The sequence below is a fragment of the Periplaneta americana genome, chromosome 12 (assembly GCF_040183065.1).
Source record: "Periplaneta americana isolate PAMFEO1 chromosome 12, P.americana_PAMFEO1_priV1, whole genome shotgun sequence".
Lineage (NCBI taxonomy): Eukaryota > Metazoa > Arthropoda > Insecta > Blattodea > Blattidae > Periplaneta > Periplaneta americana.
Window position 1 is genome coordinate 170516065 of NC_091128.1, and position 24298 is coordinate 170540362.

At 36.5% G+C, this 24298-nt stretch overlaps 1 protein-coding gene across 3 annotated transcripts in view; it reads right to left on the minus strand.

Moving 5' to 3' along the window:
- LOC138711169 (protein FAM91A1) overlaps positions 1-24298 on the minus strand; it is a 75368-nt gene that overhangs the window by 25719 nt on the left and 25351 nt on the right. For all 3 annotated transcript variants that reach the window (XR_011335353.1, XM_069842523.1, XM_069842522.1), the window contains exons 6-12: positions 22831-22979; positions 19407-19611; positions 16811-17094; positions 14928-15091; positions 13263-13411; positions 4128-4203; positions 2186-2715 (exon numbers count right to left, since the gene is read on the minus strand). Coding sequence is in view for 2 of the 3 variants with exons in the window: in XM_069842523.1 (XP_069698624.1) it covers positions 2186-2715; positions 4128-4203; positions 13263-13411; positions 14928-15091; positions 16811-17094; positions 19407-19611; positions 22831-22979 (1557 nt within the window). In the remaining variant the exon portion in view is untranslated. The remainder of the gene's footprint in view (positions 1-2185; positions 2716-4127; positions 4204-13262; positions 13412-14927; positions 15092-16810; positions 17095-19406; positions 19612-22830; positions 22980-24298) is intronic.

Consider the following 24298-nt stretch of genomic DNA (forward strand, 5'->3'; position numbering starts at 1 on the left):
AGGTAATACCGTTAATTGAAATAATGAAGTGATGTAAGAAGTAAAGTGAGCTAGGACTAAGGTGACCATGATATATGGCAGTAAGATCTAAGAAGTAGAAAAGAAAGGCTGAAACAGTTGGAATAGTGAAAATTGAGTCTGGAATAAATAGTAATCGTAGTGTGAGGGATAGCGGATTAGATTTAGACTTCAATAGCAATAGTGTCGGACAAGTAAAGTACAAAATAGACGACGTGATAAGAAAAAAGAAAAGACATGAAAGTACACAGTGTAGAACAATGGAAGATAAGTGCATGAGTCATTTAAATGATGTATCACAGAATATCACAGAATATGATTGTCTTTCTTATTTTTTAATTAAATAAATGCAAAATTAAATAATAATACTTAAATCTGATTTTAGTATTATAACACTACTTTTTTCGTGATATCCTAAAACATAATTTATCAAGATGGCTGCTTTTCACTTGTAAATATGTTAGTCATGACAAATTAGTAAAATTGTATTATGCAATAGAAATTACAAGACTTGTTATTTGTCATCCATATATTGGTAAATTGTCACTTGTCACTAGTATCTTTTGGAGAAGACTGTAGCACTATTTTCAAAAGACTACAAATAATGCCCATGGCTTGTCAGTATAGGCCTATCTTTTCATTAATAGTCTTTCTCGTATGTAATCGTGAAAACTTTGTAACTAATTCAACAGTTCATAGCATAAATACACGTCAAAAAATGACTTTCATACTCCATCAGCAAGTCTATCGTGCTATCAAAAAGGAGTGCGTTATATGGCAGTAAAAAGTTTTTAATAGCCTCCCTATCGATATAAAAAATGAAACTCAAAACATAAGATTATTTAGGGCCAAATTAAAGAAGTACCTAATTTCCCAAGCCTTCTATTCTGTAGGTGAATTCATGACATTCAATAACACTTCATGAAACTGATACTAAAACTTTGTGTTGTACTAGTAGACTATATTGTAAATCTCGTCTGTATATATTTCAACTAGACTGTGACTATAAATTTAGGGTGCTATGCATAGACATTTCGCTAACCCGTGCTGCGAGTGTGCTAAACTAGCCCCGGCTATCGAGTGATTACTTGTACAGGATTCATATCATATCATATCACTAACACTGGTTTATGAATACGAAAAACGTTAGTTCCCTGATGATCCACTGTAAGCCCATGCTAAGAATGTCTATGAATATGGCCCTAAGACTTTATAATAGTATTAAGTTTTTTGACTTGTTCCATATTCTAGCTGTAACTAATGTATGAATACCATGGAATGTTAATAAATACAATACAATACAATGCAATAGCCCTCTGTTGTCACATCTGGCTATTTCGTTACAATCTAGTTCACTTCAGTTGTAAATGTAACTTTGAGACATAGCCTTAGTATCAATCATTTTTAAATGACTTGAGTGACAGATGTGTGGACATTTGTACTCTAATAATGCAACGATTTCCAACAAAGGCCCAGCAGGCAAAGGTCATGTTTTCAGATAAATGAGTGATTTATCGCAATTCTCAAAGTCGCAATGTTTTTTTTTCTAGAGAAAAGAAAATGCACAATTCTTTGAAGAAACTGGTCTGGACTGAAAGGATAGCAATGCATATGTTTTTTTGGCCCATATTGAAAACCAAGTATTATTATTATTATTATTATTATTATTATTATTATTATTTTATTATTATTATTATTGTGTCTCCAAGGGGGGGGGGGTAGCCCTATTTTACGTATGTATGCTAGGGCTATAGTTTTACAAATAAGCATAAAGACAAATGGAAAAGAAAAAATAAATTAGCTTACACAATGTAAACAAAACATAAACAATCCGTAATTTAGATATTGCGACTGCAAAACAAACATCAGGCATCAATTTGAGACATACAAAAATCAGTTACAACACCCATACGTAACACTTCTTAAAAGCCGTTCTCTCTAACACAAATATGCAGCTTTCCGTACCATACATTATAAATTAATACACAATAGTCACACAAACACAATCAAACTATAATTAAGACATTGTGACGAAATCAAGCATCCCATAACTATGACTCACATACATAACAAATCAAGCATCCGCTACAAGACATACACTTCAACATAATAACCACATTTTTAAGAGTTACAAATTGAAAACCAAGTAATCATCTGAGATACTCGCCTGGTGACGTGCAATGAAGTCCAGCAGCCGCAGACACAGCTTTCTGCTGGATGCAGTCAGCTTCTCCAGACTCTCTCTCCTCCACAATCCTGTGGCCACGATGGCCTCACAGATCTGCGAGTTGGCATCTGCATCGAACAGAGGTATGCCAAAGCAGCAGTCCAACAGGGTCCACTGATCATGTTCGTCCTCTGGCGCCCTCCCCACCCCCAGAGTTTTGGAGTCCCTCTCCCCGTCACTCCCACTGCCGGCCTTGCCCCCACTCAGGTTGTCCAGTTCCTGCTCCAGGATATCAGCACACTCCTCACTTGTGAACCCGTTCACTGGACTACTGGACGTTCTGTTCGAGGACACCCACGCCTCCACCAGGCTGGCCTGGCTCTCAGTCTGCTGAGCAGGCGGCCCTGCGGTGCGATTGGTGCTCAGATTCACCATCGTGATGAATCCGCAGTTATGCACCAGGTCAATGTGCTCCGACAGCTTGCACACGGCTGGGTGTGAGCTCCAGTCCGGCGTCTGGGTGCTCTCACCTGCAACACGGTTGGGGCTATTAAAAAGCGCTTTAAAATACAGGGCAATTACAAAAATGATTCATCAGGTTTCAAGCGGCTCCATAAAGAAAAATGTAACACTTAGCATAATGTATTGGGTTGGTGCATAAGTTCGTAGCATTTTGTTTCGAGTGTTGGTACTCCGGTTGCTATAGGTTTATTTATTGATTGTCATTTTTTATTTGAAGTTCAATTGTTGTGCTTGAGTTTACATATTGAAGTTTTCATTTTTACAGATAGTGAGTGTAGCCTTGGACGCTAGAAAAGGGAGTGTCAAGTGGAGAAACATTTCCGACATTTTCTTCAATAGAGGGCCCGAAAGCAGCGGAGGCGGCCAGAAACATTTGCGCCATGTACGGGGCACAATCCTATCAGAGAGAGCACAGCAAGAAAATGGTTTTTTCGTTTTAAGGGGAGTTGTTTTCACATTAGTGGCACTCCATGTTCAGGAAGACCTTCGGGGTTTGATGAAGACCATTTAAACACATTAATCCACGTCAAATGGCAAATGAGTTGAATTGTGACCATTACACCATCGTGTGACATATACTGCCACCAACTGAGACGTCTTGCACGTGCAACCCAAGAAAAACAACCAACAAGACTATGTGAAGTGATACTACTCCACGATAACACTGCGGAAGTCGTTCCGCACCCAAGAAAACAAGTGTTCTCACTTCAGCTCGATATTTCTTCCCTCTCAAAAGTTATAGTAGGAAAAATCCAAAGCTACAAAATGCTAAGTATGCGACCATCCAAATGATACCGTATATAGTGACCTCTCCCGGGTTACGGACACTTTGCAGAGATTGCCAGCTGTTCTGTATGATTTACCTTACCTCAAAAGAAACTCAATTTTCTCAATTATACCAGATAAAAAAACAAAACTTTCACTAGTCACAAAACAGACCCTACTCAGTTCGTTGGTATACACAATAAGTAACAAGGATTATTTTCTTTCAGTTGGCAATAATTAAACAAATTTCTGTCTGGTGCCATTTTCTCAGAAACTACTTGTGAGAATTTAATAAAAATTTTTATATACATTGTTTAACAGTAGTTTGCATTCATCTTCATCTCCACATATCTCAATGCTGTCTATCATCTGATACCTTCTTCTGCCCCGAACTTTATTTCCTTTCGGCATTCCTTCCAGTACATCCTTCAATAGGTAGTTTCTTCTTAGCTAATGACCCAACCAATTTCTTATTCTAATGTTCCATTAATTTCTGCCATTTAGATTTACTGATATTTAAGAATAGACTTCATATGATTAAAACATGTGACTATGAGTTCAGGCATGCATCTTAACAGCTACAAAGTATCTCAATTTGGAAGATGTTATTAGAAAACAGTCGGATATCGTCTACAAAATTTTGTATCTAATTTACCTTTTCTACATTGAGCCTGACCTGATGAAGGGAATGGAATCAGACTTGTTTCAGCTCCACGATTCACACCATATGCCTGTAACATAATATGAAGTTTAGTTTCATGGTGTATAATACTCTCTACATGTAATAAAAAATAAATGTCACAGATTTAATACTGCTTACATCTGAGATTCTTAAACTTTTGGGATGGGTTGCCACAACTTCCCAAAAAAAATTGATTAAAGAACCTTATCAGGACTTCGTTTTTACGAACAATAATGAAAACATGATAATGTCTGGTAGCAATTACTTTCAGTATAATTATGGTATTATTACAATAGCACTGTATAACTTCAAAACAGACCCAAGTTGACTTTGGACCTTGGTGAAAAAGGTTAAAAAAAAATCCTGGTTTACACAGTCATGCTGGTAGAAATATTACTTATCTGTTCAACAACAAACACATTGTGACTTAACACTTCGGAGCAGCAGTATGAGTATGGATTATGATTATCATCCTCTGTGATATAGCAATTATCATGCTTGTCTCTGCACTCAAGTATTAGGGGTTAAAACATGATCGAGAGCAAACTCTTAGCATGAAAGTGAAACAGAAGTCCTGAGTTATCCTGCCAACATAATGTTCCTGGTCCCACCAAGTTCTCTTCTTGATATATCTGCTAGTCAAGTCTTGATTGAAAATGCAGAGATATCCTCAGATAATGTAGTATCTTACTGCAAAATACAGTAAAAATAATTTTTATGGGAGCCTGAAGAAAAAAATGCAGAAGTGAGCAAAATGTACAGTATGTCCGGGAAGTCTGTATACCCCAATATCTTACTAGTTTCTTATTAGCATATCATATTATATTATTATATTGTAATTATTTATTATTATTATTAATATTCATAACAATCTTCATACAGTTCTCTCTGTAGATTGAAAACTCAAAAGAGTTTCATATCCATTGTTCAAGAATTAAAACAGAAAATCAATATCCCGAATTTAAAAGAAAACTTACAAATTAAACCAAACCCTTTAACTCTATTAAATATAGAATATAATCTAAATTTAACAGAAGAAATACTAAAATCAGAAGTAAACACTGAAATAATGAAACAATTGTCTTTAGAGACAATTAATATTAGGTACCCTCCACAAAACTGGCTTCATTTATACACTGACGGATCCTTGATCTCCAGAGAACAAGGTGCCGGTGCAAGTGTTACATGCTGTCTCTTCTCACTTTATAGATCTCTTGGATATGGAACAACAAGTTTTGATGGTGAAATCATTGCAATAAGTGAATGTCTCAGGAATCTTCTATGCCACATCAATAAATTTAGGAATGCAGTTATATTGTCAGACTCCAAAGCAGCTATTCTATCAATCGTCTCTAAACACACACCTTCATCTCAAATAGCAGAAATAACTAAAATGCTCTCTCAATTAATATCACTCAATAAAAGAATTGTTTTCCAATGGATACCATCCCATTGTGGAATCCTGGGAAACGAGAATGCGGATGCTTTAGCAAAGAAGGGCAGCACTGCTACTTACAGGCCTGTTACTAAATCTACGTATTACTCTGTGAAGAGATTTATTAAATCTACATACTTAGACTTCAACAAACAAAATTTGATAACTCAATCCCAAGGGAAAAAATGGAACTCTCTGTATCAAAATTCACAGTTAATTCCCGATTTACCACGAAAATAGTCTGTAGCTGCATTTAGATTGGCAACAGGCCATGATTGTTTGGCCAAACACCTGCATAGAATTGGAATATATCAGTCCCCTAACTGCCCATTGTGCAACTCAAACCAAGAAATGGATTCGGAACACCTCAAAATCTGTGCTTCAGTGGCTGGTCATGATAATATCTTTGAAAAATATTGGAGTGCAAGAGGTCAAATGACTTTATTGTCAAATGCCTGGCATTAGAAAACAACAACAACATATTCATAACATTAGTAATTGTTACATCAGTGTACCATTGTTATTGTTGTTGAGTTCGCCTCACTCGATGTCATTCTGTGAGTTGAAATGGCAGACACAAGTTTGTTCCCTAAAGTGTTCTCGTATGATGTTAACTGTCTCTCCTGTGTGAGGACGTTCATGTATCCATACACTAGTGACTAACTCGTCTTCAACAGAAAACGAGCTTGTCTGCCATTTCAACGAACAGAATGTCGATCGAGGCAGGTGAACTCAAGAACAATAACAACAGTACACTGACACAACAACAATTACTAATGTTATGAATAGTAATAATAATAAAACTGCAACATAATAATATGTTACGCTAATAAGAAATTAGTAAGGTATAAGGATATATGGACTTCACGGACATACTGTATAAATGAAAGGACAGTTAATTAGCATTTCAAGACTAAATAGAAACAGTGAGGGAAGTCAGACGGTATGTGATGGTATGGAATACCACCACTGATTTCTATGGCCAGAAAACATACTGTTAGTGAAAAATAACATACCGTCACTGAAAAAAATATGATAGTAAAAATCTGTTTATACATTTCCTCAGAGCAAAGAGTACTATCTGTTTGCTTCTTAAATCTAAACCACAGCCTTCTGGAACAGTACTCAACGTGTATTTAGACACGTTTATTTGATAAGCTCAACCCCTGGAATGTTTACAACGGTAGTATTTCAAGTATAGAAGGCTGTGGTCTGTAGCTTGAGGTACCCATTGTTGCCAATTTAGTGACAGTGTCATTTTCTTTGTTGCACTTTTTATTAATAATTAAGTAAGGCACTTTGAAGCTTTAACATTATTTTAAAAGGACATTGTAAAACGATCTAGTAAATAACTGAAGTAACTTGAAATTATTTTATTAAGAAATTTAAAGTGTTGCGTAAGCTTCAAAGATTCGCGTTACTGACTGCACAAAACAATTTATTGTATACATCATTTATGTCTATGTTGTAAGGGAGGGGGTATGCCAGAGGAAAATCTTAGGGTAGCATATTGCCTCTGGTTTTTTTCCCCACTTCCCTCACTGTATAGGAATAACACGTTAAATCAGTTTAATAAAAATTTCACAAGAGAAATTTAGAACTTCACAGTTAAGCCATATTTCGGTCTATAATATAGTACTAAAATTTATAACATTTTTTAAGAAAAGATTATTTATGGGAAATCTTAGCAGCTTAGAGCCAAAATTGGCTATATTATATTTCAACTAGAATCTTGTAAAGCCATCAGCGTAGCTCTGTTGGCACACGCTGATCTGGAGCTGCGCTTGGTCTTGGGTTATATTACTGCTTGGGGCTGCAAAAGGGTAATATGTCGGATACAGGGGGGAGAGCCATTAATCCTTCCCATTGAAGGCTTTAAGGAACCAACCTGGACAAATACCCAATGTCCCATCCCTACCTTCCTGTGGTGCAGCTGTTAGTAAGCATAATTTTACGAGCTGAACTAAAGGGAGGGGCTACTCATCAATTAGCACTGGTCAGCTTGATGAGTTAATGACTGAATTTGGTATAATTTTCCTCTATTCAATACCTAATTCCCTCTTTACCCTTTCCTATCCAGTCCTCTGACTGAACTCTTACTTTCTTCGACCCCGACGGCATTAGAGCATTCGAGGCCTAGGGGTTCATTTCCCTTTCCTTCCTACCCTTCCTACTTTTCTGTTCCTAGTGCTGACCTGCTATGGCACTAAAATCGTCCTCCAGTGGCTTAAGGAGGGAAAGCTGGTGATCAACAAGATCTCCCAGCTAGATCCAATGGACCCATCGACCAACAGCAGGTGTGGTCCTCCAGACATTCTGGGGGTTGTGTGTGAATGAAGTAGCCACCAAAACGTTAAAATATGGTGTTTACTTAAATCAGCTACAACTTGCCATTTAATCACCTCAAAATCTGTGTTTCAGTGGCTAGTCATGATAATATCTTTGAAAAATACTGGAGTGCAAGAGGTCAAATGACTTTATTGTCAAACGCCTGGCATTAGAAAACAACAACAACATATTACTGCTTGGGTTTATACCGAGGTTTTCCCAACCATAAGGTAAATGTCAGGTAATGGCGAATCCTCGGCTTTGCCTCATCTCGTCAAGATACTGTATAACTCTTGACTTATTCCACACCTTAAAGCTTCGATGAAAATGTAAGATCTTTAAAAAAAAAAAAAAAAAAAAAAAAGTAATTAAATTACCTTACCTTGTTCCTTCCACGTCATCTTCATAATATCACTTACAAAAAAGTCAGTTATAACTCGTTCATATTTTAAATGCACGTGGCAGGTTTGGGTACTAATAATGTTATGACATGGATTACTTGCTTCGAGGAATAAACCATGCCTTCAAATTGTTATAACTGTTTCATAATTTGTTCATTACAACATGACGTATCAACAAAACATTTCACTGCTTCTACTGGGTGTTCATTTCAAAGTGTGTCATGACGTCACTGTTGTTGGGTCACCGATTTGAAGCGAGTTTCAGCTTATATGTTAGAGAAGTTGCCTATTATTTAAGGCGTTCTTCAATCTGAACTTGAGAACGTGTACGGTATAACTTGAACGTCATAGCAACAGATGGCGGTCTGTAAAGTCTGTGTGCTACCATAACCTCTTTCGAACTGTGTTTTGCGCCGGCAAGTCGTACGCAGGGTATTTGTTATCATCGGTTGCGTACGGTAACATTCCACAACACAAATCAAATGCTCCGTGTCCATGTTGACCGTCGAAGTTAATGTCAACAAATACGTAAGTAATCGTCTTAACCCTCTCCCCATATCCCGACAGTACGTATTTCCAAACAGTTCACATTCCTGCCACTACCGGCGTTACCGTACGTATCGGCATGTACTCTTCAGAATGAACGCCGTACTTGCTAGCCAACTTCTCTGCCTCTTAGATTATACACCTGAGCTGCGGAAGTGTAGGAAGATTGAATTCTCTAGACTCATCAGCTAGCCACATGACGGCATACAGCGAGCCAAGACACATTTTGAACTGAACACCCAGTAAAACAGTAACAGCGTCATTAAAGGACATAAGATTATTGGAGGCTGGCTCATCATCTACATCATCGTCATCTTCCTCGCACAATCCCTGCTGAATGCCTTCAACAATATTATGGAGACTAAACAAAATTTGATAACACAATCCCAAGGGAAAAAATGGAACTCTCTGCATCATAATCCACAGTTAATTCCTGATTTACCACGAAAATCGTCTGTAGCTGCATTTAGATTGGCAACAGGCCATGATTGTTTGGCCAAACACCTGCATAGAATTGGAATATATCAGTCCCCTAACTGCCCATTGTGCAGCTCAAACCAAGAAATGGATTCGGAACACCTCAAAATCTGTGCTTCATTGGCTGGTTATGATAATATCTTTGAAAAATATTGGAATGCAAGAGGTCAAATGACTTTATTGTCAAATGCCTGGCATTAGAAAACAACAACAACATATTATGGAGACTGTCATGGCTTCAGTGGCAAACCTAATTTCGAGCAAAATTGATTAGAACATACAAATGAAGTTTTGCTCCAAGAGTTTAAGATATGGTCGTGAAAGTATAAAAAAAACGACTGAGTGAAAAACATATGTCTGAAATAAATTAATACATTGAAAAACGTATAGGAATATTGCCAGGATCTAAAAAAAATTATAATATGTGTGAAAAATACCTAAGTGCAAAATGTATAAACAAGTTTTACTATAGGTTATATATAAAAATACACAACAAGAGACCTCGAAATATGTAATTAAATGCATATAGCATTCAAATGGAATGTTATAAATTTTATAAATCGTTATCTTAATTTGAAAACCTCGTAACTTGCTCGGATGTCAGTTTCTACTTTTTGCTTGTTTTTTGAAAGTATAGGTTTTGTAACAGCCTAATATTAGCGCTAGTATTCTAAATTAAGCTTCATTGCCTTGTCGGTGGATGGAACTGTGGATAAACCTTCAAATACACGCAAAAAGTGAAAATCGACATCCAATCCAGTTACGAGGTTTTGGAATTAACGTAACTTTTTTATTTTATTGGGTTATTTTACGATGCTGTATCAACATCTAGGTTATTTAGCGTCTGAATGAAATGAAGGTGATAATGCCGGTGAAATGAGTCCGGGGTCCAGCACCGAAAGTTACCCAGCATTTGCTCATATTGGGTTGAGGGGAAACCCCGGAAAAAACTTGCTCTGACCGGGATTCGAACCCGGACCACCTGGTTTCACGGCCAGACGCGCTGACCGTTACGCCACAGGTGTCGACGAATTAACGTAACAAAATGTATATTTTTCTAATCACAAAATTGTATGGCATCTATTTTGGTAACTGTAGTACTGTACATTGCGTGTCCTTTTAGGATTCATATTCAATTATCTGTTTTTCTCAAACAATATACACACCTTCATTATAATGGTAATAGTAGTTGCTTAGTCATCTGACCGAAGACAGATCTGAACCTCACAAGTGATACCAATATGATACCACTTATGAGGCAACTGGGCCAGGACATACTGGGGTAGGGTGGCCAGTTTCTTTCCTTCCTCCATTGCATACATCGCTGACTGCATTCACTAACCAGACTTCAGATGCATACAAACAATATTGTTCGTCCTCTGACACATATCGTTAAGCGAGATGTACTGCCTGATAATAGATGAACATACTAGCCAGAATCTCAATCAGAGGTAGGTGTAAAATAGAATGGAATGAAATCTAAAAGGGAATATTTAAATGTTTAGTTTTATACAAGCTGGGCCACAGAAGTCAAAGGTAGATGAGTAGTAGCTCAGAGCGTGAGTGTTTAATGTGCTCCCGGGTCAAGCGAGTATTGGTGCATTCCACACTTGTTAGACAAAGCATTCTCATCTCAACCGACACAGTGCAAAAAAAGATGCACACACTCGCAAATTTTCAACATTTCCTTTCCAGTGACCTTTCTTCTAAGCTGGAAGCATAGGCTGCATGATTCTTGACTCCAAAGCACCAAGAGAAGTAAGAAGGTGTGCAAACAAATTTGCAAACGGATTCAGATGAATCTTTTATCACCTTCAGTCTTCCTACAGGAGAATGATGTACCTGTGTGGATATTTGTTACATTTTACACATAATGATGTTTGATTCTGTCTGCAACAGCTTACTTCGAATATTAACTAGTTGTAAGATCTTTTTTTTTATTGGGTTATTTTACGACACTGTATCAACATCTAGGTTATTTAGCGTCTGAATGAAATGAAGGTGATAATGCCGGTGAAATGAGTCCGGGGTCCAGCACCGAAAGTTACCCAGCATTTGCTCGTATTGGGTTGAGGGAAAATCCCAGAGAAAACTCAACCAGGTAACTTGCCCCGACTGGCATTCGAATCCGGGCCACCTGGTTTTGCGGCCAGACACGCTGACCGTTACTCCACAGGTGTGGACTGTAAGATCGTAATTGGTAAGTATAATCCACTAGGTTATTAGACAAAGGCAGATTTCGGGATGGAAATGTGCAAAGTCTGTTTTCTGCACCTTAAACTTCCACTGCAGAAATGAGAGTATGAAATCAATAAGTTAATTTTTTTTTCTTCCACCATGTTAATAATGTCAAAAGAAGTGCTTATACAAAGTTTGGCCACTCGACTGCAATTACGAGTCGAGTTGATATATTCATTATCACAAAATCCACTTGAAATCATTAAAAGCGGGATTTTCCTTAAAAGTGAGAATTAATTACATTATTCTTATGGTAATTTGGCTGGGACTTAACAAATTATTCCTTAAAAATGGGAATGTTAAAACAGGGTTTTACTGTATTGTAATTTTAATTGAAGTAAATTGAATTTTTGCGAAAGTATTCAAAATTGTTTAAATAGCAAGCCCCTATTTAGTGTCAACCCCCATTTATTTTATTTTGTTGGGTTATTTTACGACGCTGTATCAACATCTAGGTTATTTAGCGTCTGAATGAAATGAAGGTGATAATGCCGGTGAAATGAGTCCGGGGTCCAGCACCGAAAGTTACCCAGCATTTGCTCGTATTGGGTTGAGGGAAAACCCCAGAAAAAACCTCAACCAGGTAACTTGCCCCGACCGGGATTCGAACCCGGGCCACCTGGTTTCGCGGCCAGACGCGCTGACCATTACTCCACAGGTGTGGACTGTAAGATCGTAATTGGTAAGTATAATCCACTAGGTTATTGGACAAAGGCAGATTTCGGGATGGAAATGTGCAAAGTCTGTTTTCTGCACCTTAAACTTCCACTGCAGAAATGAGAGTATGAAATCAATAAGTTAAATTTTTTTTCCCACCATGTTAATAATGTCAAAAGAAGTGCTTATACAAAGTTTGGCCACTCGACTGCAATTACGAGTCGAGTTGATATATTCATTATCACAAAATCCACTTGAAATCGTTAAAAGCGCGATTTTCCTTAAAAGTGAGAATTAATTACATTATTCTTATGGTAATTTGGCTGGGACTTAACAAATTATTCCTTAAAAACGGGAATGTTAAAACAGGGTTTTACTGTATTGTAATTTTAATTAAAGTAAATTGAATTTTTGCGAAAGTATTCAAAATTGTTTAAATAGCAAGCCCCTATTTAGTGTCAACCCCCATTTATTTTATTTTATTTTGTTGGGTTATTTTACGACGCTGTATCAACATCTAGGTTATTTAGCGTCTGAATGAAATGAAGGTGATAATGCCGGTGAAATGAGTCCGGGGTCCAGCACCGAAAGTTACCCAGCATTTGCTCGTATTAGGTTGAGGGAAAACCTCGGAAAAAACCTCAACCAGGTAACTTGCCCCGACCGGGATTCGAACCCGGGCCACCTGGTTTCGCGGCCAGACGCGCTGACCGTTACTCCACAGGTGTGGACACCCCCATTTAAAGTTGATTATTATTTGTGACTAGAAAAACGTCAAATAGGGGTTCTACTGTGTAACTGAGATTATTACCTAATAAATAACAAATAAAACACGTCAGACACCACTCCATCTCATAGTACCAGCTTACATCAGTTACCGCTAGGGAACCTGAATACTAGCAGGGTTGCCGTTAATTTTTGAATGACCTATGTATGTGGGAGCATTTCAGTTCTTCTTCAGCTTCGGATCATCCTGTATATCACGTCTGCAGTCCAAGTGTATAGCTTGTTTCTTGATTTGCTTACCTGCACCAAAACTGCAGAGTGGCAGAGGGCGTCATTCAGGGTGAACACGATATTGGAGACAGGGAGCACACCTGGATCATGCCCCCACGTCGTGACCAGGAGCTTGTCGTAGTTGTGAAACATCTGCGGCAATTTCTTTACTCTGGTTCCTAATAAACATCAGAGACGAGAGGTACACAATTACACACACTACATCAATAAATTTCAGTATGTCACAATTTGAAAGAAGTCATAATTACATTTTTTTTTTTTTTTTAATTTGTTCTGTACACCCTCCATTCAACCCTACACCGCTATAATCAAGAAGATACGAAAGATTGTTTTTCTTTATGTGTATTAAATTTTGCAATTATAAGTTTATACACTGTACATTATGTACATTTGGGGGTAAGAGGGATGAAGTTACAGGAGAATGGAGAAAGTTACACAACGTAGAACTGCACGCATTGTATTCTTCACCTGACATAATTAGGAACATTAAATCCAGACATTTGAGACTGGCAGGGCATGTAGCACGTATGGGCGAATCCAGGAATGCATATAGAGTGTTAGTTGGGAGACCGAGACATAAATGGAAGGATAATATTAAAATGGATTTGAGGGAGGTGAAATATGATGGTAGAGACTGGATTAATCTTGCACAAGATAGGGACCAATGGCGAGCTTATGTGAGGGCAGCAATGAACCTCTGGGTTCCTTAAAAGCTGTAAGTAACATTATGTACATTATATACGTCATTTTTCAGAAGTAATATCTTTTACAATGTGTTTTGCTTGTAAACCGACGATTTACTAATAAGATACAGAAAAGGGAATCATGTGAACAATCAACCCGAAAGTATACTAGTCTTAAATTCTTAATTATGGTCTATTTTTATTTGTTACGACAACATATAATAAAATAATCATTTTTGAAAAGCATTTTTAAGTTGACTGTAACGTTATCAACCAGTGAAATACTTGTTCTCCTATTCAATTTTTGAATCATCACGTGTTGAAGACACTACTAAAAAAAATAAATGATAAAAATTTCACAATGTTACCTTTAGATGTGATAAAACGTTAAAACGTCTTAAACTAGCAACTTTTAATTATGTATTGAGCTGCGTTCGGGCTTGGGTTGGATCCCCCTTTGGACTTTGGTTTCTTCGGAGGTTTTCCCCAGCCGTGGGACTGAAGCCGGATGGTCTATGGCGAGTCCTTAGCTTCAACCCCTTTGATTTGATTACCCCCTTTGATTTGATTACCTGGTTGGGTTTTTCCGAGGTTTCCCCCACCGAAAAGGCAAATGCCGGGTAATATTTTGGCGAATCCTCGGACCTCATCTCATCTCACTACATCTCGCCAAAATGTAAAAAAATTGTACAAAATTGTAAAAATTGTAGAAAATTACTAAATTGTAAAACTATAAAAATTTGTAAAAATTGTAATTGTAATATTGTAAAATGTTGACATGTTCCACATCTTAAAGCTTCATTGCTCATGTAAGATCTATGGAATAAAATAAATGAATGAATGAATGAATGAATTATTGAAACTTAAGTACTACACTTTTGTGACTAGTTTCGACGTGATGTTCGCCATTCTCAAACAGATTAGTCATATAAATTATATCATCAAATTTTGATGCATGTGTTAAAACATTGTGCATCAAGAATGACGTCACCTTTAGACAGCAGTAATGAGGGTGGACCATAACCCGTTAAATGGTAGATGAAGAGTTTGAACCAAACTGTGTTCACTTCAGGCACTGCTGGCCCCAAGTGTGGAGGCACGCAACTGCTGATTGGTCGGATCTCCTTGCTAAGGGGCGCCATTGACACCAGCAATCTGTGGACAGAACAGCAGAATTATCACTCACATGAGGTCTTTGTTAGGATGCATTTTACCTGCATACATGTTACAACTTTTGCCTTACGTCTTAAGCCTTGCATAGCCATAAACATGTATCTGAAATCTGCATCGACATGGGGAACTATTAATAATGGAATTCCTCAAGGATCAATATTAGGTCCCCTACTTTTTCTAGTGTTTATAAATGATCTTGCCCCCCTAATAAAAGATGTAGGTCATCCCATACTATTTGCAGATGACACAAGTATAGTAATTACAGCCAATAACTCCAACACATTCCAATCTTCAATGGAGGAAATTCTCTTCAAAATATGTGACTGATTCTCAGTCAATAAATTAGTATTAAATTGTAACAAAACTAACATAATTCAATTTAAATCCTGTCCAAATTCAACGTCGCAAATTTCTAGTGCAATAATTAATAATAGATCCCTATTAGAAACAACAACAACCAAATTTCTTGGCTTAAAAATCGATAATGTGTTAAATTGGAAAAATCATATTAAAGAAATTACCCCCAAACTAAATTCAGCTTGTTTTGATATTAGATCTATGCAAAAGATAGTAAATATCAATACCTTAAAAACAATATACTTTGCATACTTCCACTCAGTAATGAGTTTTGGAATAATATTCTGGGGAAATTCCACAGATAGTAACAATATATTTCTATTACAAAAAAGAGTAATTAGAATAATAGTAGGTGCCAAATCTAGGGAATTGTGTAGGGCTATTTTCAAAAAACTACACATAATGCCCATGGCTTGTCAGTATATCTTTTCATTTATAATCTTCCTCGTATGTAATCGTGAAAACTTTGTAACTAATTCAACAGTTCATAGCATAAATATTCGTCAAAAAAATGACTTTCATACTCCATCGTCAAGTCTATCGTGCTATCAAAAAGGAGTGCGTTATATGGCAGTAAAAATTTTTAATAGCCTCCCTATCGATATAAAAAATGAAACTCAAAACATAAAATTATTTAGGGCCAAATTAAAGAAGTACCTAATTTCTCACGCCTTCTATTCTGTAGGTGAATTCATGACATTCAATAACACTTCATGAAATTGATACTAAAACTTTGTGTTGTACTAGTAGACTATATTGTAAATCTCGTCTGTATATATTTCATCTAGACTGTGACTATAAATTAAGACTTTATAATAGTATAAAGTTTTTTGACTTGTTCCATATTCTAGCTGTAAGCATGTATGAATACCATGGAATGTTAATAAATACAATACAATACAATGGTAACAGATAACACACAGCAGCAATAATAAGCAATGTAGACATCTTACATTATAATACTCTTATTACTCTATTTAAAGTTATTAAAAACTGAGATATGAAGGCCATTTCAAGAGGGTACGTCTATCATGTGGACAATGCAACAGTTGCGAATATTTCACCTTTGTATCATAGTATTTGTAAAAGACGATGTCTTACATAAGATGCGAAACTAAAGACACAGTTCAGGATGCGAGACACAGGCAGTACAACTGCTGCTTCTTTGTCTCACTTATGCACACATCGATCACCTTGACACCTGGATAGTATTGCTATCTAGTGCTGATAGTTTCAGACACCCCAATCAAAAATGTAAATTGCTACTTCAATTTGTAACTTACTGATTCGCCTGTTTTCTTTTCAAGACTGACGTGACAGTTTAGCTCACAGAATGCTACTCACGTGTAATTCTTGTTCAGCAGTCGCGTGCAGGTTGCTGGGTCCAGCGACTGAAGACTCTCGCAGCGAATCAAATCAAGTGCCAGGTTGAGTTCCTCCCCCATGGCACGGTTGTGACGCAGGAACAAGATGGTGGAGCGCAGAATGAGAGCGTGGTCAAAGTAGCGCTGAGCCTCGCCTTCACTGTCCGCAGTTGAGATCTTCTCCAGCTCTGCCAGGAAGCTGTCCAGAGACTCGTCTGACAGCTTCCCCACTTCAAACATGGTAACAGCATGGTTCTTCAGCCCCTGCAGGCACAAGAGAATGTTCCACAGCAAGTAAAAAATCAGTGTCCTGCATATGACAACATTTCTCAATACACGTTTCACTCATTTTGCAACACTAGTTCTTTATCATATACTACCCTATGTCATGATATTATTCATAGTTTATTTTTTTAAATTAGCATTACATTACGTTTATTGTAATCCATGGATCTTACATCAGCATTGTGAATGAGATCTGGAACAAGTAAAAAATTACACAGACCGATTATACCCTACTGCTTGACAAAGTATAATTTAAAAAAAATTAATATTCCTGATTACTAATATTCGCATGAGGAACAATTACAAGAAACTTTGTAAACTTTTCGAAAGAGTTCAACCTCGACCAATCTTCGTTAAAGACAATGCCTGTTACTGTCCTAGAATATTATACCTAAATCACATTTATTGCTCGTAAGTTCTGTGGCTTTTTATTTGGCCAATTCTGAACACTTATGACATTTTAATACACCTGATTCTGAATTCTTTTCTGTAAAGCTTTTTTGTTGTGAACTCTGTTACTTCGTCATCATGACAGCTCCTTAATGAGGAAAGTAAAATAAATTTAAAAATTAGACTACATACATGGGTTGTAAAATAAAGTAGTCCAGCAAAGACCCATCTTGCAACCATCTGATACAGTAGTGCATCGTTGCCACAAGCTTCAAGTAATTCTTGATGACACTGACGTGCATTTCTACCACGGGCTACCTCGATTTGTATTCACGATCGCTGCTCAAGTTTAGTAAACATGCTTTAAAGCAGTTAAAAATAGTGCTCTACACTTAACCATGCACAATAACAACATCTGTTGTCATAGCAACCGGTTTTATAATTCAATATATCGACAATATCTCCAACTATGATCACCAGTTATCTCGTATCGCATGCGACTGCACATGACCCATTCCCGGCAGTGCTGCCACTACTTTTTTATTTACAGCGTCATAATTATAAATATATAGTAAGTAGATTAATTTAACTTACAAGTATAAATAGCTTATTAGTTGTGTAGAAGATATAACAATGGAGAAAGTTTAATTCTATTTTAAACTTTTGCTCTTGATTCTTCAAAGCTTTATGATAATTATGTAGTGTAATGAAGATTGTAATACATGAGTAATAAAATATTTTTTATATATAAGAGCTTAGACTAACATAGATGGAGATCTGATTTGTCTTTTGTATTAAAATTATGGATGTTCTGATTAGTACTTAACATATCTTGATTTTCAACATGAAACATAATCAGAGAAAGAATGTTCTCACAAGGTAAAGTCAAGATTTATAATTTAAAGTTTAATTCTATTTTAAACTTTTGCTCTTGGTTCTTCAAAGCTTTAAGATAATTATGTAGTGTAATGAAGATTGTAATACATGAATAGTAAAATCTTTTTTATATATAAGAGCTTAGACTAACATAGATGGAGATCTGATTTGTCTTTTGTATTAAAATTATGGATGTTCTGATTAGTACTTAACATATCTTGATTTTCAACATGAAACATAATCAGAGAAAGAATGTTCTCACAAGGTAAGGTCAAGATTTATAATTGTTGTTCTTTTTTTTTTTTTTGCAGGATGTCCAAAATCACTTATTTTCATCCAATTAAGAAGATAAACTATAGCTATCTGCATTGTTCTACTGTGCCAAATACAAAGACACAGTTCTATGCGAAAAACCTAATAGCCCACTAGGATTCGAACCCACACCTGAGCACAGACTTGGAACAGATGACTCAATAATTATCTGTTGTCTTACTAAAGAGATTTAGGAAACTTGTACAGTAGGTTATCCAGTATATTTAATATGTAGTCGGCCTGGGTGGCGCAGGCAGTACAGTGCTGGCCTTCTGTGCCCAAGGTTACAGGTTCGATCTTGGCCCAGGTCGATGGCATTTAAGTGTGCTTAAATGCGACAGGCTCATGTCACTAGATTTAGTGACATGTAAAAGAACTCCTGTGGGACAAAATTCAGTCACACCAGCGACGCTGATATAATCTCGACAGTTGTGAGCGTCATTAAATAGAACATAATTTTTTTTTTAACTTGGACAACTCTAATACTTCAATCAATTTTGTTCATGGATCGAAATCTCATCTTCAAATTTTACTATTAATTTAATGAATGTTGCTCTTTGACAACCATCAAATATTCTACATTTGTAAATTTTTCCTAATCATGAAACTAGCTGTAAATATAAAATTGGAAATACAAATTTTCTACAGTAAGAATGGTACTTGCAGAATACTATCTAATGTTTTGCTATGATTATAATATGATATTCCCTTACTGGAGACAAGTTGCCCATCATAAGAAAAGCAGTAAGAGTGGAATCAAACAGGAAGGCTATCCGTCTGCTGCGTGGTTGACTGGATAGAAATGCAGGCTCCACTTCTTCTGTACCACTGGATGTTTCCTCTGGAGGTGTGAGTCCAGCATCAACCAGTGCTGTGTTCAGTTCCAGCAACAAGGGCTCTTCTGTAGTAGCAACTGGTCTGTTATGCACACAAAATATCCCTCTAGAATACTACCTGTAATTTCAACTTCTATATAAGTATTTATATAACAGTATAGGTATTGATACAGTAAGGAAACTGTGTGTTAACAGGGCTATGACAACATGTTAGCTGAGCATTACTAGCTGACTGGTGGCGAATAACTGTAACTACATACTCACCTTATCCACTAACTTGGAAAAATAAATAAACACATCGCAAAATATGTATCAGTAAAAGGTATCCCCGTCACATGCCATGAAGGCACTTGGGGGGCATGGAGGTAGAGCCCCATGCTTTCCATGACCTCGGCACTAGAATGAGGTGGTGTGGTCGGCACCACGCTCTGACCACCTTTTACCCCCGGGAAAGACCCGGTACTCAATTTTATAGGAGGCTGAGTGAACCTCGGGGCCGTTCTGAAAGTTTGGCAATGAGAAAAATCCCGTCACCACTCGGGATCGAACCCCGAACCTTCCAGTCCGTAGCCAGCTGCTCTATCAACTGAGCTACCCGGCCACCAAATATGTACTGGTAACATTACATAAAAATATGCACATTATTGCATGTCTGACATCTTAATTTAACTAAATTTAAACATATAAACAACAACCTGTCTTGTATTAAGTATCAACACTAACTCCTTGTGTTGTACTAGTATACTGTAAAACTCTTCTCTATATATTTCAACAAAACTGTGACTATAATTAAGACTTTGTAGTACTATAACATTTTTTTTTATATGTTCCATATTCTAGCTGTGAAGCAATGTATAAATATCATGGAATATAAATAAATACAGGGACATCATTTTATTTTTACTAACATTTTTAATATTAACCTGGCTATACCTTTGAATTAACGGATCGAGAACCGGAAACACCTTTTGCTACCCCCTTCCACGACTGGAGTTCGATGATACTGGCGTAAAATACAAACAAATCACTTTACTAGGTACAGGAGGGAAGAAAAGTAGTTCATCCATTTACATAAACTAGGAAATATCACAATTTTGAGTTTGATAATTTTGATTAGGTTTTTGTTTAATCAAAATACAGTACTGTATTAACAATAAGTGTTTTTACTCACGAACTGAGCTATTCATGTGAATGTATTCATTATGCAGTGTATATTATACTGTCTACAGCACATTAGCTACAATATAGAGAATGAAGTTAAATTGAAAAATAATCAAATTATGGATATTTAAGCACATTTTTTTAAACTGGTGGCCGTTCATTTCGATACAGGCTTCAGTTCTTTTGTGCATATTATCGCATGATAGACTATTGTATCTAATTCCAATTATTACCTGTTTCATTCTCCGTACTAGTAACTCATGTTGAAATAATTCTGTACCTACTCTATAAAAGAGTACCTTACGTACTGTAAATTCAATCTTCACTTCTGCCCAACCCGCACAGATAAAATTATTTAGACATGCTATCTACTGTCCTCCAAGTGGTTATGTCGCAGGATCATAGAAAGGGGGGAAATCACATGACAGTTAATTACTCAACAAGGCCCTTTTATTTAAGTTATTTTAAACAGTTGTATAATATTAAGTACACGTCCAATTCGTAACAGAAATTAATGTTTTCAGAAAAGATCTAAGACAGCCCAGCCACTAGTCCTTACAGAGGGGCGAGCAGAAGCAAGTGGGGGATATCGGGATGCGACGTAGGCAAACGGACGACAGTACCTGTGCGAAAATATGATTCAATATTGGAAACTCTTTCGTCACTGGAAAACGCGAACATATTTCTGGAACATAGTATACTCACTAACTCACTGCGATCTTGGTTTTGTGTGCAGGACAGTTGGAACTTCATTAGTAGAAGGGGTGGGAGTGAAGTACATTAAAAAACTCAGGTACAATAAAAATTGAAGTAAAAATAAAATGATGTCCCTGTACAATACAATACCGGTATCACAGCAATAGCACTGGTGGTGGTACTAGTTGCAGTACTAAGTGCTAGTAGCAGACACAGTAATGATGAATCGTATCACCATCGACACTGCCACTTCCTTCATGTCTGCTCCCACAGCCACTAATATGTTAACTACTTCATAAACTTTCTCCACATAATATGTTATAAGCTGTATTTTAATTTTACTCAAAAATTTGTTGAGCTAATGTACAAAAAAAAAAAAATAAGTTTATGTGAAACAGGAATGTCCAGTTGAAAATGAAATCCTTCAAAGTACACTGGTGGCCATAATTCTGGAAACTTTTTGTTTTTGTACTGAATTATTATAACATCTGCATTGATTCACAGATTTATACAATTGAAAATGTTTCTCTTGACTGATTCGTTAATTGTGGGGTTATAACAAAGGTATTATATTAAATCCTGAATATTTTAACAATAAATAATCATTACTATGTAGGAAATTATGTTCTTGTCGTTTAAGATCTAAATATTAATTTCAGATTTTCATTATAAGTTTCCCTTCGATCTTTCAATGCTAATCGACAAATCTGCTTCACTTCTCTTGGACTTACTTTAGGTTTTCTACCAGTCCTAAGTGTTGTTTTACAAGATTCTATGGATTTGTACCTCTCACATATCTTCTGGACGCCAGGCAATGTAGCACCATTACCAAGTTTTCTTGCAATTTCCTTGATTGTGTAGCCTTCTTCTCGAAGTATGGCTGCCCTAGAAGGTGTTCAGTCCTTTCGTGGAGCCATTGTGATAAAATGATCAATAAAGTTTGTTGTAAAGCAATCAGGTGTTCACCTAACGAAATCTTAAGTCAGACTAATGATAGAAACAAATTAATAATGTCCATATTTTATGCTACCAGTGCTCAACAATACTTCTACTGATCAACAATAATCATAAACTCAACAATGGACTAGTTTTTATAACGGTAAATAATGGGAAATTATAATGAAATCTGAAATTAATATTTAGATCTTAAACGACAAGAACATAATTTCCCACTTAGTAATGATAATTTATTGTTAAAATAGTCAGGATTTAATATAATACCTTTATTATAACCCCATCGGTAACGGGTCAGTCACGAATAACATTTTCTATTGTATAAATCTGTGAATTAATACAAATGTTATAATAATTCAGTACAGAAACAAAAAGTTTCCAGAATTATGGCCACCAGTGTAAGTATACCCTAGAATTAGAATTACGCAACTAAATAATTCGACCACTTTTCATTCATTGAAACAGCATTTCCTGTATTAGATGCTCTTACTTTCTTGCAGGGGTGAGAACAGCTCTCCAAGTAGGATTCAGATCTGCATACTCTGCATCATGGTTCTTCTTTCGTGCGAAGCCCAGTCGACAGTACAAAGACACGGCATTCTTTACAGCCTGGGCATCAATTTGAAGAACACTTGCCAACTGAACACACACAAAGAGTTGTGAGACAGATGATGATCTCTGAGACCTGCACATATTTCACCTCTCAATATAGTATACAAAGAATTTCTTTGGAAAGGAAATCTAGTAACATATTACCAGTAAAAAGCCTTCTTTACCCTGTGGCAAAAGCACTGCACTTGACGGGTCAATGTCTGATGAGACTATCGACATTGAGCTCTGAACAAGCAATTAAAAGCATCTTCCACTATGCAGGCTGAAAGATCATGGCTATTTCATTAGATACCGAAAAAACAAGCTCTAAAACCCTGCTGAAACATCTTCCTCTCTGTCAGTTGAACATAAATAATACAATTCTGATGGAGAGTGAAAGTACGACATAGATTGATAGTTCTTTAACAATTCTTCATCATAAAATTAATTAAACTAAATGTAATATGATGAAAAAGTCTATATAATGTAAAAAGTTTTAAGTTAGAGATTTTATTAAAAACCATTCCTGTGATTAAAACTGTCCGAACTTACCACTGAAAATTTATGCACTTGCAGTGACCATTCACTGGCAAGACTCAATATGGTATTCATACAGTAAGCAAACTGTGTGTTAATAGAGCTATGGCAACATGTAGCTGAGCATCACTAGCGCGACTGGTGGTGAATAACTATAACTACACGCTCACCATATCTATTAACTTGGAAAAATGAATAAACACATCACAAAATATGTAACATTAAATAAAAATATGCACATTATTGCATGTCTGACATCTTAATTTATATAAATTGAAACAAAGAAACAATATAAAAAGCACAGAATTTACTCGAGAACTGGCACTAATTTCAAATGCTACTTAACCTGCAATGAAATGTACTGCAGGCCCTATTATTACAAATGATTCATTGCAAGATTAATATCATTGATTTTACACTTACTTACTTACTTACTGGCTTTTAAGGAACCCGGAGGTTCATTGCTGCCCTCACATAAGCCCACCACTGGTCCCTATCCTGAGCAAGATTAATCCAGTTTCTACCATCATATCCCACCTCCCTCAAATCCATTTTAATATTATCTTCCCATCTACGTCTCGGCCTCCCCAAAGGTCTTTTTCCCTCCGGCCTCCCAACTAACACTCTATATGCATTTCTGGATTCGCCCATACGTGCTACATGTCCTGCCCATCTCAAACGTCTGGATTTTATGTTCCTAATTATGTCAGGTGAAGTATACAATACGTGCAGTTCTGTGTTGTGTAACTTTCTCCATTCTCCTGTAACTTCATCCCTCTTAGCCCCAAATATTTTTCTAAGAACCTTATTCTCAAACACCTTAATCTCTG